Genomic DNA, 14,293 nt, shown 5'->3' with positions numbered 1-14,293 from the left:
GAAATAGCCGCATGCTGAATAATGACTGGAGAAATCAGTCACAAAAAGAAATAATTATATTGAGGATGGTGGAGGTGCAATATTGTTTATCACCTTGGTCGCTGCTGCTTTTATATGCTTCCATGCTGACACAAAAACATAACTCTGCTTTCTCGAGTTAGTAAGAACATTATTGTAGTTCAAAAAGTGGCAGAGGCTGGATGGGAATAGAGGCTCAGCGAGGTGACCCCACCTTAAAAACCCTATTAGTGATCTGTCACTTAATCTCTACTCCCTCCTACACGTGGAGAAGAGTTTTTGTGTGTGTGTTTCGTACTGCATGGCTAGAGCTGCACAGGGACTATGCATGCATCCCTGGCATCAATGGAGCCATAGAGGAAACCTGGGTATGAATTTCACTTTATTGTAGGGCACACAATACTGTCACATCCTATTACAAAGCTGACAAGTATGAAATGGAGAATACAAACATTTTTAGTACATACTCTGAATGAAATACAAAAGTTATTTTTATGCGAGCTCATTTAGCAAGAAGGCAAAAAAGTGAAGGTGCATCTGTAATTTGCAAACATAGTAAAGAAATAGTGGATAAAGACGCATCAAAGGTAGGCCAGGCCTATTATAACCCACTTTGTAGGTGGCTTCCAGGCACATATGTGCCATTCCAGATAATGCACCGAGGGTCTAAGACGTTAAAGTGTGAATGCAGAAAATGAGAAACAGGCTAATGAGTGTGTTAATGTAAACAGATTAGCAGATCGCACGTACAGTGGGAATCGATGATGTGCGAAGCACAAATGAGGAAGGTTGATATGTTGCTTAAATTCAGAAAATGTTACAAAGTGGACGTAAATTATACTGAGCATGACTTCTATGTCACGATTATTATGTTTGGACATGTCATTTACCTTCATCGTCTATTCACGTTCTGTGATACCAAATTTGGTATATGTGGAACTAGCGAAACGGCCACGAGCACGCTATGACTCAGCATAGCATAAAGAGGTGTTTTACGTGATATGCATATCATGATTAGCATGTTTGCATGTGTCATTTACCTTCATTGTCCATTCACAACACATAATTACCAAATTTGTTATGTGTGAAGCTAGCGAAACGGCCACAATTGCATCATAAGCAAGGTATGATGTCATGTTTATGATGTTTGCACCAGTCATATACCTTCATCATCTATTGATGTCTCGTAACACCAAATTTGGTGTATATGAAGCTAGCAAAACAACCAAAGAGCACTATGAGCGTAGCATGTAGTCGCGGTTTACATGGCATGCTTGTCATGATTTTTTCGTTAGGGTCAGTCGCTTATGTTCGCCGTGCAGTCATGTCATACCATACCAGTTTTGCAATATTTCATGTGAACGAAACCAGTGCAAGAGCAGCAAGAACATGGAATGTAAGTCAAGACATTCATGACATACATGTAATAATTTTCATGTTACGACTAGTCGCTTATGCTCATCATACAGTCGTGTTACGCCATACCAATTTCGGTATTGATACCATTTTCGAAACACCCAGGAGACCTAAGAGTCCTAGGTGGCTAAATAGATACGGTCAAAGTCGCCGAAGTTTGCTAAGAAATGCTTTGTATTTAATGAACTAAAAGAGTGAAGCGGCAAAGCAATAAGGCAACGAGTGGAGCACATTTTATGGTCTTGCTCTTAGTATTTCATGCTGTAAAGAAAGGGCAGGATTGCAAACAGCTAGACATGATTGTAGTTCACCAAACCCAGCGCTAATTAGGTGCACTGGGAGCTCTTCAAGCAGAGGACAACGACAAATCTATTTGAGAACAGATGCATCAGCCTTTCAGCGAATGACAGTGCACCTTCTGCTGCTAAGGTATGTAAAGCACAATGAAATTAAAGCACATCCTTCACTTGTAGGTCAATGCATGTGACAACACAGCTTTCAGAAGTGAATCGTTATTATACATTAAGCACAATGAAATTAAAGCACATCCTTCACTTGTAGGTCAATGCATATGACAACACAGCTTTCAGAAGTGAATCGTTATCATACATTAATTTCATATATTCAGTATTCTCAAGAAAGGCATAGTGAGAAGTAGAAATGAACTGAGCATGCGGCACTAAGACTTGGTGGGCATTCTGTAGTATGCCACTTTAAGTTGTAAAACTGAAAACACTGGCGTGTATGTCTTTTTTTCTTAGTGCTGTTGTTGTAGCAAGCTGCTGCTGAAAAAACAGTCATCTGCCAGTTGTATGTCTGGTATCTAAAATGTGTAGGCGGGGAGGGGAGGGGGAGATGGAATCGTGAGCAACAGTGGATGCAGACAAGTGGACTATTTTCACAAGATGCTTTAGTTCTTCTAAGATAGGAGTCTGCACATACAACTTGGCCTGCTCATACCATGCTGAAAAAAATAACTTCATTGAAGAAAATGAGAAATTGAGTGTTTAGCTACATCATGCTCATAACAAAAATTTCCACCATGCAGCGTTCAATTGACTAGGAAGGAGAAATTGACTTCAATGGTCAATTTATCTAGCCGCTACATCTGGTCGCTCTCGTGATCACACCCTTAGCTTTGGGTAAACGTTTGGGAGGGTAAAAACATTTGACCAATACAATTGCCCATCAGGTCATGAATAATGCCGCAACCCCATTGCGTATGTTGTAAAACGCTTTCTTCTAGATGAGTTGCATACATCTGGCAGGTATGCGGTTATGTGCCCCAGGTGATTGACAGTTTGTCTACTCAAGAAATAATATTGGTAATTTTAACATGACAACATCCAGGAAAAAGTCAGTGTTGACCTTATAAATGTAATGAATATATATCAGGGCCCCAGCAGGAATGAAAACCAAACATTCTGCGTAGCAATCAAGTATTTTACCACATAGCCACACCAGGTCTCAACACTGCTGTGGAAATAGACACCACTCAGGCACAATGTCAATTGCATGCTAACTATAGAATTTTATAAAAATTATAGATGCACTCCTATGATGCAACCGTCGCGACCAGTTCACGTCAATTGTAGTTAAGCGCCATGCACTTTGGTAGATTTATGTAGCAGTGTTCGGGGCTACCATCCCTGAGAACACAAGCACTACATATCAGCTTACCACGTCTGATGTTGCTAGCACTCATGTTGCTGCTGGCATCATTGTGCAAATGTAAACAACTGGTTATATAAAACATATGTGACTGTTGAACATACATCTGTGCGTACAACATTCATCCGTTTTGCTAAATACACCACAGTCATCTTCCTTCAATGATACACGTAAGTCTCAAATGGTAAATTGTGTTAATGTACAACATTTTTATACATTAAAAGAAGTCACCACTTTTTCAGTGCTTTTTTTTTTCTCGGTTCTCCTACATGGACGAAGCTTTTTTTTTTTTTTTCCCTAGGAGTTCGCTAACTTTTCAATTACAGAAAAAAGAAAACAGGTGTCTATTTGGTTTTTTAATCTTCAAAAGAGATTGATACTAGTTTGTTACTTGCTTTCAAGGGTGCCATTTCGCGCCGGAAAATGAGGCACGCGTGGGCAGGGAAACCTACCAGGTGCAAACCACACGTACAACATACCAAGGCGTCGAGCACTTGTTTATGCACAACTATCGATTGTGCAGCTGCATGAGGCTTGAGTAGTGCCATACAGGCTCTTTCAATTTGATTCGTGTTTCTCAACCATGAACGACTCACTTCTGCATTTGTGCACGATCGTGCAAATTACATAACGTAACACTTTCATGGCTTAACCGACAGAGAAAATCGGCCTCGCTGACCGATAAAACAGCAGTAATGCCACTCATTAATTGACACATTCAATGAGCAAGCGGCAAAACAGTCAAAGCAAGTTGCCGATCAAGCACAGTGAAAAACATACTTTCACGCTCAGTAAAATTTGTACAACGAACGGTGCCACCTCACACACACAAAAAAATCAAATATTAGCAATCACAAAAACTACGCTGAAGCACGCAGTGACAGTGCAAGTAAGGTCTCTAGTGCAAGGGACTACAGTGCAAGTTCAAGCGCTGCAAACACCATCCGCGTTCGTCAAGCACATGGTCAACGATAAGCACAATCGCAGCGCTCATGTCCACCACAAAGACACCGCAATCAGCACACATCCAGCACAACACAAATGTGTACAGCTCACGATCGCGTACAGCTCGTCCCACGCACGCACGAATGCACACACGCCACACGCCGAGAAAACCTGAGGTTGCCTGACCCCAGGTTACCCAAAAGCCACAGCACGCTACACGCAAGGAAAATATGACCAGATTTAACGCTGCAGACCTTTCTTCACGGACCTTTCCTTCCTCCGTGCCTTTCCTTCCTCCGTGGCTGCAGAAAACCTCAGGTTGCGTGACCACCATTCTCCAAGAGCCATAGCTTTGTACGGATCTAAGCCAAGTTGGGTGAAAATAGCGTTGGCGCTATTTTCACCGGGTGCGACTGTTCTCACAACAAATCCGTGCAGGGCGGGGCCTCGCCGCGATGACGTAGCCACCATGTCTTTTTTTTTCTTTTCTCTCTCTCCCTCCCTCTCTGTTTGGCAGCGCGTTCGCTCAACACCACCTAGACTTGGTTGATTCGCTCGCAGGATTTCAAGCTGGACGGTTGTGCCCTCGCGATCTCCGACTTCAGCGTAGCTCCCGCCGACTGGTTCGCCCTCCGCGGTCTCCTGATGCCGTGTAGCTCTCGCATTGTGGCACCCCGCCCTTGGACTGCTTCGACCGGATCCCCACTTTCCTATCTCCTTCTTTTTCCTCTCGTTGGCTGTCTTCTTCTGCTTCTACTTTCCTTCTATTCTTTTTATCCCTCCTTCCCCCCACCCCTATAAGGCACTGCGCCGTGTCGCCTGAAGGCAGACAGAAATTAGGTGCCTTTTTCCTCTTCATTGTAACCACTACCACCACCACCTAGACTTGGTTCGCTGTGTGCTGTTCTGTGGCTGTATGCTGTGCGCGGCGTCTCCCTGTTCTGTGGTGGCGTGCGCTGTCTTGTCATATTAAGCTGTTGAGAGGTCCTTGGTTGTTGTCAACTGGAGGTATTCTGTGCGGACATCAAGAGACCTAAATGTAAGAATGTCTCGATTGCTTCTTAATGTTTTGCTCTGCGCGTAGATCTAGCATTGAAACACGTAGATGAAGGGACTCAACACGGCAGGACAGGCTTGTTTGCAGTTGCGGTTAGTGCAACACTAGACAATTGATTGGTTTTCACCTTTTTAAAGGTCGGGTTATCATTGTTCTGGTTGCCTGTCCAGTTTCCCTGGCACCGATTCATTTCGGTTTGAGTGGAGTACCGGGTCCGGGACATGACCCGATCTTCAGAAATTTTAAGAAACGTTATTGGAAGTGAACTGTTTTAGTTTCGGGCTTCAGTCATGATTAGAACAGCGCATGCAAGCTAATCATGACTTTAAAAAAAATTAAAGGTCTGCCATAGGGTCACATATGTTATCTATTCTGCTCCTGTGCTCTTTAGATAATTGCCTTGAATTCAAGGCAGAGCTGCGCTTGGGCGTTTATTTTGTTTCCATTTGTGCGTTTCAGAATTAACATTTATGTTATTTTAAACACCGAAAAAGCAATCGTGCGCAACACGAGACACGAATTGTGGTTGGGTTATTCGTGACACATCCGTATGTGCCATCCCTGGTCTTGCTAAAAGTGTGAATTACACGTTAGAGCGAGGCAGGCCCGATGTTGAACTCATATGAGAAGCTGAAGCGTCAGCGTCGAGCTTTTTGTAGTGTTGTATTAAAAACCCAAGGGCCAACAAAACTGTAATGTGTTGGTGCTGCTTGTAAGCTATAACTTAAATGCCATACGAAAAAAGTCTGGGTAAGTATTAATGATAATTATATTTATTATTCTGGTTGACAAAAGCCAGCCAGAATTTCTTGCCAGAGGCAGCGCATAAAGTTTTTTTGCTGCCATCACACAAAAACTAAAACGAGATTTTATATTGCCCTCTGCCATGCATAAAACTAGGTGCCTTCATTAAATCCTCTTTATTGTTTATTTTCAGCCAATGTCGTCTTCTCCGTGATCCACTGCGGATCTCGAATCCCTCTGGACAATGTGCAGTTTCCAGTTATCAAGGGAACTGTCAAAGTATGCGTATCTGGAATGGAATACTAGCAGAAGACACAGGAGAAAAAGAAGACCAAATATGTTACATCGTGATGCACTTGCAAACGTTTCAATCTCATTCAGATATGCAGTAGCCTTTCAGTTCAAAGATTGTGTGCAGGCAGTGTAAGGTGCGTACTTTGCGGCAGCTGTATTTAACGTATTTTCCCTTATACATATGCCCCTTTTGGGGCCCTTAGGGTATTTCTAGCCAATGAATACATTTAGGAAAAGCCCAAGAGCATTATGACTGTGAACGAGACACATAGCCGGGGGTTGCTGCACACCGAAATGTTCAGTTTTGCTGGGACCTCTTCTACCTCCTCTCCCACCTTTGACGTTTTGCCATGCCTTCCCACCATCAGTAGTTGCGAGCGAAAGAAAATCATGGCTACATCCCTGGTGTGAACTATAAGAACATGGGCTTGTTTTTTTTTCCACTTATCAAAGCCAACCTGTGTGTCTGTTAACATGCAAAAACACCAGAAATAAATATTCTTTATTTCATTTACAGCATGCAAGTACCGCTGATTGGCCGAAGGAGTGTACGGAAAAAGTGAACAAACCTCCAAGGCACAAAGAAAAGGGTTCATGAGGCTTCTCTCCTTTGCATGGAAAGGCTATGTAGTATGCACCATACATTGGATTGCATGTTTTGGATACATGACGGGCAAAAACTAGGCAGCTCTACGTTGACTATTTCTAGTTCCACGACACTAAATGTACATGTTAAAGACTTTAGTTCAAAAATACTAGCTGATAAATGCTAAGTTGAGACGATCACCTTCCAGTAATATTTTTTTGTGCATTCGTGTTCCTTATGCAACCCCTTTTTATATCCCCATCCCCATATGGTGCCATTTATAAAGTTTCCAGATTGAATAATTAAGCAGCTCGCCCAAGTCAGTAGTATCAATATGGACCAGATTTAAGGGAAACCCCCAAGGTGGAGTAAGATTCTGCAAAGGAAAGTTTGACATCCACATTTAGGTGGATGTCAAACTTTCCTTTGCAGTATCAATATGTATACCTAAAGCGTTTCACTGAGGGGGTAGTTTCCATAGTTGCCCCCAAAAAAAAGGCCAGTTTGTTTGCTCAGCCTCTACATCAACCGGTCACAGCTGTTGCAGCAGTCTTGATGAAATTGCTCTGCTGTGTAGGTAACCATACTTCACATTTTCACAGTAAACTTTTTGTGCACATTATGCATTCTCTCACATTTGGTTTATTTACAGTCTATGGATATTACAAGCACGCTACGAATACATCTTGAAATGACCACCCGAAAAAATGTACTAACATGCTTTCACATACAACAGGTACTATATTAAAATGTCAAAAAGAAAGTATAAAAGCAAGCACGCCCGTAGCAAGTACAGAAAGAATGCAACTTTACAAACAGTTTTATACACATAGATTGAAAGCAGAAGCCTAAAAACATACCTTCACACACTCTTTGAATTGAGAGTATCACCAACACAAAAAATTACGGCTGCATTTATACACAGTCGTTGCCAATGTCACAATTGCATGACTATAATGAAGTCTAGTATAAAACATACCATATTAATCTTAAAAGCTCTAAACATTCTAAAAATTATTCACAAAGATGTTCGAACACTGTGTTTAGGCCAAAGTTATGAATGGTAAAATAAATTGAGTTTTGCAACAATTGCAATTTTTTAAAAAAGAATGAAAAAAAAATCACCGAGTGGTCCATCTCTACCGTTTCCCCCAATCCTTTCCTAGCAGTCGAAGCTCCAGTCAATGGCAGAGTGACAGCACACTATAGGCGTCTTCTTTTCGGAAGAGGCTTCAGAGACGAGCATCCTTTTGTCGGTGAGCCCCGAATGTGAAGGCCAGAACTCTGTGGCACAGATTCAGCCAGCTTACGGAAGGTGGCTTGCAATAAGCCCCTAGCCTCCACCAGTGTTTGAACGTCATGGCAGCAGTAAGGAAGGGAACTGCACTTTTCCAATTCCTCGGTTATACTTTTGTGTAGCTCCGACACTGAGGGGGCTGCTGTCCCAGGAAGCATAGCAACCCCAGGCTGTAAAGGCACTTCACAAAAGCTGGTCTCATTGACAAAGGGAATGTCTGACTCTGATGCTGCAATACCAAGATCCTGTGAAGGCACTTCAGATGGGCTGGGCTGATTGACAAGGGGAATCTCGGAACTTGTTTCGGATTCTGGACAGCTTCCAAGAGTAATTTGCGGTCCATTGAGGTAACTCAGCGGAAGAGAGAAAAAGCCTCACCTGTCGCTGTACTTAAAAACAACACAAAAGTGCTTGCATGGGTACTTGTGCTTCCTGAAATCAGGGCAGGTACACGATGGCTTGGTGAAGTCGACAGTGTACAGATCATCATCACTTCTTTCAGAATGAACCGTAAACACACCTTCAACGGGGAGCTCTTCCATGTCTGTGGGGGTGTATTCCTCTGCATTACGAGCCGTCTCAGCATATGCTTAACGAACCCATGAGGCCGGTTGTGCAGGTATGCAGGAATATTATTACTGTACTGTCTGTACGCTGATGACTGCCTCCTTGCTGCCTCATGGAATTTCGCTTATTTGTCGGGAAGGTAGCCATGAACGACAGTCATGATCAGGAATGTTAACGACCGTTTCCCGCTGGAACTTTTCACGTACTGTGCCTTCAACACGCGGTTTTGGGCCTCAATGCCGTTATTTGTGGTCAACACGTCAAACTCCAGCCTGTAAGACATGACCCACAGCTCCTTTACTGACAGCCACACTTCTTCAAAGTAACTGCGGAATCTTTCGTTTTTCCAATACTCAGAGTCAACAAGGACTTCAACCGCCTTGTCAAAGTCATGCTGATTTGAAGCACTGGCTACGTGTTTCATGAGTCTCAGGGCCTCATCTGGATCGGATATGTTGTTTTCCTTTCTGCACAGCCACCTCTGCCATGCCTGTAGTCTATGGAAGTCACAGATGGAGATTTGACTCCCTGGAAACACTTGCTTGATGGCACTTATTTCTGCCTTGCTATAATCCACCATCCAGTATTGTGGGGACCAGTTGTCACACCACTGCTTGAAAACGTCTAAAGCCTCAGCGATACAGTGGGCCGTCTCGAACTGTATGATAAACACACCAGCTGGTGTGTATCCCGACGGTGTTTTCACGACAAGCAAGAAAAGTGGTAGGGCATAGTCACTCGTCTTGTGCGTTGCGTCCAGGCAAACTACTGAGCCTCCGTACTTTTTAAGCATGCTCCTCATGAATTTTGTTTGGAAGCAAAACAGCAACGTGTCTTCACACTCGCTGGCAACGCCCTCTTCCACGTTGTCCGAGTCGCTGCTACCCACGAAGCTGCGTGCTGTATACGGCCGATAGACAACAGAGGATTCGGGTTGCTCACCCCTGATCTTTTCAATTAGGATTCTAGCATTCTCTTGATCAACTGTGCTGAAGCGGTCTTTCTTAAGCACAGCTTGGATCTGGTTGCTGATGTCACGATGTGTTGGGAAAAAGGCCCTGCAGCTGCTATCAGGCTTCTCCTTGTTCGCAAAAAGTATGTCGTGCACATAATAGTGAAGGCACTTTTTCACATCTGATACAGAAGTAATGCCTTCTCCTGCCAACATCTGAATTCGCTCAGCAACACTCTTGTCCATGTTTTGGCTGAAAGCTTCCATGTCCTCGAAACCATGGTTTTGATGGGAACTGCAGTCGGCAATCCTAACATATACCCGCGTGTCTTTGGCCACAGTCTGCTGCTCTGCGTCAAGTGCCTCCTGCAGCTCCTTGGCCTTGTTGGCTTTCAGACGACCCTCTCTTGTCTGGCCGCATGGCTGGGGCACATCCACCTAGAAAGCAGGCACTGTTAAGTACACAGATCATATTTTATGGTTTGAAACAGTGCGACAAGATGAGGGCGAAGTCAAGATGAGACATAAGACAGCGCTGAACTAATAGCTGGAAGTATATTTCCACTATTGCTAGTATGTATACATGTGGGAAATAGCAAAATAAGAGTGCAAAGCACAAAACACATACAGTCTTGGCTTACATGCCGAGACTGTATGCGTTGTGCTCATTTTATCTTTCACACTCTGTTTATCTTGCTATTTCCCACGTGTATACATACTGGCAATGGTGGAAATATAGAGCGCTGTCTTCTGTCTCATCTTGACTTTGCCCTCATCTTGTTGCACTGCTTGAAACCATAATGATCGTCAACCAACTGTGTTGTGTCGGATTGCACAATCATAAATGACATGATAAAGGTCCCCAGAAATTAATCTGGAATTATTTTTCACTTGTCATTGTACATTACATACCTGGAAATCTGGGTACAACTCAATCCGCTTCAAATTCATTGTTGCTGCGCACCCCTTCTTCTTTGTGCCTTGGAGGTTCACCCGCTTCTTCTCGTACACCTCCTTCTGCCAGTCAGTGGTACGTGAACTCTGTAAATGAAGTTAACAATATTTATTTCTCGTGTAAACTTGTAGTAACTTAAAGTAAATCTTCTTTACACTGCCTACACACAATCTTTGAACTGGATGACTGCTGGATATGTGCATGAGATTGAAACTTTTGGAACTGCATCACCATGTAACATACCTGTTCTTTTTTTTTTTCTCCTGAGTTTTCTTGTAGTACTCCGTTCCAAATATGCACACTTTGACGGTTTCCTTGACAACTCGGAACGGCACATTGTCCAGAGAGAATCGAGATCCGCAGTGGATCATAGAGAAGACGACATTGGCTGAAAATGAACAATAAAGATGATTTAATGAAACCACCTAGTTTTATGCATGGCAGAGGGCAATATCAAATCTTGTTTTAGTTTTTGTGTAATGGCAGCAAAAAAACTAATATGCGCTGCCTTTGGCAAGAAATTCTGGCTTTCGTCAACCAGAATAATAAATATAATTATCATTATTATTATTAATAATTACCCAGACTTTTTATGTGGTTTTTAAGTTACAACTTACAAGCAGCATCAACACGTTACAGTTTGGTTGGGCCTTGGGATTTTAATATAATTGGGCAAAAAATCTCGACCCTGACCCTTCAGCTTCTCATATACAGCGTTCAACATCAGGGCCGCCTTGCTCTAGACGTCTAATTCACACTTCCTGGAGGACCACGGATGGCACTCACGGCCGTGTCACAATTAGCTTGCTAGCACGGTGCTAATCATGACTAAAACCGAAAAAATACAGTTCAGTTACAACTGAATAATTTGGGGCGCTAAGCAACGGGGACCAAAGAAACACGCAGACACAAACAAGGTGCCAATTACAGCTCCAATAATGTTTATAGAATCTATGAAGATCGGGTCATGTCCCGGTAATCCGAACAATACTTCACTCGCACCGAAATAAATCGGTTCCAGGGGAACTGTGAACCGGTAACGAAAACAATGATACCTAACCCTAACTTCAAAAAGGCGAAAACCAATAACCGCAACTGAGAAGAAGCCTGTCCTGCCGTGTCCCTAGCTGGTTTAAATTACTACTGCGTGTTTCAATGCTAGATCTACGCGCAGATCAATACATTAAGAAGCAATCGAGACATCCTCACATTTAGACGACTTGCTCAGGTCTCGATGTCCGCACAGCATACCTCTCGTTGACGGCAGCCAGGGACCTCTCAAAAAGCTTTAGCTCTTCGTCTGACTTCAGGTAGCCATGAGAGTAGCCGTCGTCATGACGTAATCCTTGGAGGTACTTTTCGATCACCTTCTGTCGGTCAGGAGGCTCGCTCATCGTTGCGTTCCGATTATCCGGCCACTTAACAAGACAGTGCACGCATCTCGCTCACGTGGAGTGCACGCCACCACAGCGACCGCTGGATGGATGGATGGATATGGCTGTACCCTTTAGATCGGGCGGTGGCTAGCGCCACCAAGCCGTAATACCTAATGACCTCAAAACTATATTTATTTATTTTTTCTTTAAAAAGTGAGTTTGAGGATTTGTACTTTGCAGTGAAGAGTTTAATTTTCACACGTGCCTTGACTTTAGCCACCAATCAGATAACCTCCTTCCAGTTAAGTCTACTTGCTTAAAGTCTATTTTCCCCTCCCGGTCCCTAAACCCCAGTGCTTTGAAAAACTCTGCGCCATCATCCTGAACTATATGGTGAAGCCCTTTACAGAACATTATCAAGTGTTCGGCAGTTTCTTCTTCCTCTCCACACGCACTGCATACTATGTCTTGGTTCGCAGTACTCCCGTCCTTGCCTCAAACAGTAGAGAACTACCCCGAGTATTATCATAGATCCTTTCCTTGGCTATTTCCTGCTTAAAAGTTCGATAGATCTCTAGTGCGGACTTCTTAATCATGCCCATTTTCCACATGTCAGTTTCCGTTTCCTTCGCTTTCTTCTTAACCGATAGTTCTTTTTGGTTTGGCCACCTACTGTTTTCTAAGTATTTACCAGTCAACTTCCGGGTTCGCTTCCTCCATTTTGTATCGACATTCTTTATGTACAAGTAGCTGAAAACCTTCCTAGCCCAACGGTCCTCCTTCATTTCTCTCAATCGCTTCTCAAATTTTATCTTGCTGCTAGGTAGCTTCCCTGCTCTCAAATGATGTCCATCCCATATCACCTTGTACTCCCTTAATTGGTGTATTCCCGTGAGCTTCTAAAGCAAGCCTACCTATTCCACGTTGCTTAATTTCTAATCTTGCTTGAACTTCTGATCTCATGCACAAGACCTCATTGCCGAACGTCAGCCCAGGAACCATGACACCTTTCCATATTCCTCTCACAACATCATACCTATTGTAATTCCACAGTGCCCTATTTTTCATCACTGCTGCATTCCTGTTACCTTTAGTCGTCACGTATATTTCGTGTTCCCTCAGGTACTCGGTCCCATTGCTTATCCATACGCCAGATATTTTTATTTATCTGTTATCTCTAGCGTGACCTCCTGTATTCTAAGCTCACTACCTTCGTTGTCATTGAAAATCATGACTGCTGATTTTTCCTTACTGAATCTAAAATCTAACATATCTCCCTCATTACCGCAGATGTCCATCAATCTCTGCAAATCTTCCTTGTTGTTGGCCATTAGCACTATATCATCTGCGTATATCTCCTGTATATCATCTGCACTATATCATCAGTATGTACCAAACAGCCCGATTCAAGGCGCTCAAACTCAAACTCGCGTTCATACATCAGCTCACTCTCTCAGGCTCGCAGGAACTCACTCAAATTGGTTCTCACGTTTACTCGCCCTCATAGGCCCTTACTCACGGTCATATTCACGTGTACTCGTAGTTATTCGTACTCACTCACGCTCACACATTACTTCTAGCTCATATGTACTCTCTCACGTTTATACACCTACTCGCACACACCTCTTCTCACTCGCGTTGAGATTCACGCCTGCTCACATTCATGAGTGTTCACTCATACTTAAAACTCACGCGTTTCAAATGAGTGTGAGTGAGTGCACTCATGAGTGAGTATGCCTAGCTATGATGTTGATTGCATACACTTTGCTTTTTTTGAACAATGAACTGTTCTTGTTAGTGAAATAGATGCCCTGTATTATCAGGGTTGGATTTTAAGTTCGCAGATGCTTCATGTCAGTGGAAGTATCCGCTCATGTTACAGACGTGGAAGTAATGCAGTATATTAACAGAGCTGTCTTTCTTCTATTTTGTAGAAATGTCTCCAGAGAATGTACCTCACGTTTCGAGTGAAGCCGAAGTGGTTCGCCGAGGTACACTGGACATTGTGCAAAGGAGTTTTGCGTGCAACATATCGGGTAAGAAGGCACATGTTGATTGCGTGAACTTTGCTTTTTTTTAAACAATCAACTATTACAAGGGTCATCCCACGCCGACTGTCCAAATCGTGGCGCTCGCCAAAAATCAGTTTCTATTAAAAAATCTGAGAAAATTAAACAAATATAGACATTACTTCTACAGCATTTTTCCAAAATATTTTGAGCAGCAAATTTTTTTTGCGCACGTGACCACCATTCGAAATTCGCGAAATGGTGGGACGAAAAAAAATTTCCTATAAGTCGACCATGTCGTGCATTCTTTCAACACTTGCTTTTATGCGTTTTTCGAGCATAGTGCTTTCTATATACGACAGTTCCTTATGGTAGCTTTAAATTAATCATTTTCTGGCACGTAGGC

At 43.0% G+C, this 14,293-nt stretch overlaps 1 protein-coding gene across 2 annotated transcripts; it reads right to left on the bottom strand.

Moving 5' to 3' along the window:
* Positions 1-383: 383 nt before the first annotated feature.
* Positions 384-12,478, bottom strand: LOC142818086 (uncharacterized). 2 transcript variants are annotated; one of them, XM_075896358.1, is made up of 6 exons: positions 11,754-12,478; positions 10,746-10,890; positions 10,460-10,588; positions 9,218-9,985; positions 4,931-9,085; positions 384-4,586 (listed from the first exon to the last, which is right to left on the bottom strand). In XM_075896358.1, the coding sequence occupies exons 1-5, from the start codon at positions 11,894-11,896 to the stop codon at positions 8,720-8,722; spliced, it is 1,551 nt and encodes a 516-aa protein (XP_075752473.1). In that variant the 5' UTR covers positions 11,897-12,478; the 3' UTR covers positions 384-4,586; positions 4,931-8,719. The 2 variants fall into 2 exon arrangements, with proteins under 2 accessions (XP_075752473.1, XP_075752472.1); XM_075896357.1 differs by having other exon boundaries at positions 4,931-9,985.
* Positions 12,479-14,293: the final 1,815 nt, after the last annotated feature.

The sequence above is a fragment of the Rhipicephalus microplus genome, chromosome 5 (assembly GCF_043290135.1).
Source record: "Rhipicephalus microplus isolate Deutch F79 chromosome 5, USDA_Rmic, whole genome shotgun sequence".
Lineage (NCBI taxonomy): Eukaryota > Metazoa > Arthropoda > Arachnida > Ixodida > Ixodidae > Rhipicephalus > Rhipicephalus microplus.
The sequence above is the reverse complement of the archived record's forward strand: the minus strand, read 5'-3'. Positions and strand labels throughout refer to the sequence as shown.

Bases quoted from the DNA above. Each gene is read 5' to 3' on its own strand.
- LOC142818086 (XM_075896357.1), bottom strand. From the start codon at position 11,896: ATGAGCGAGCCTCCTGACCGACAGAAGGTGATCGAAAAGTACCTCCAA. The intron at 10,589-10,745 runs GTATGTTACATG...CTTCATTTACAG, and splicing joins GAGAAAAAAAAAAAGAACAG to AGTTCACGTACCACTGACTG. The intron at 9,986-10,459 runs GTATGTAATGTA...CCTGCTTTCTAG, and splicing joins AGTTGTACCCAGATTTCCAG to GTGGATGTGCCCCAGCCATG.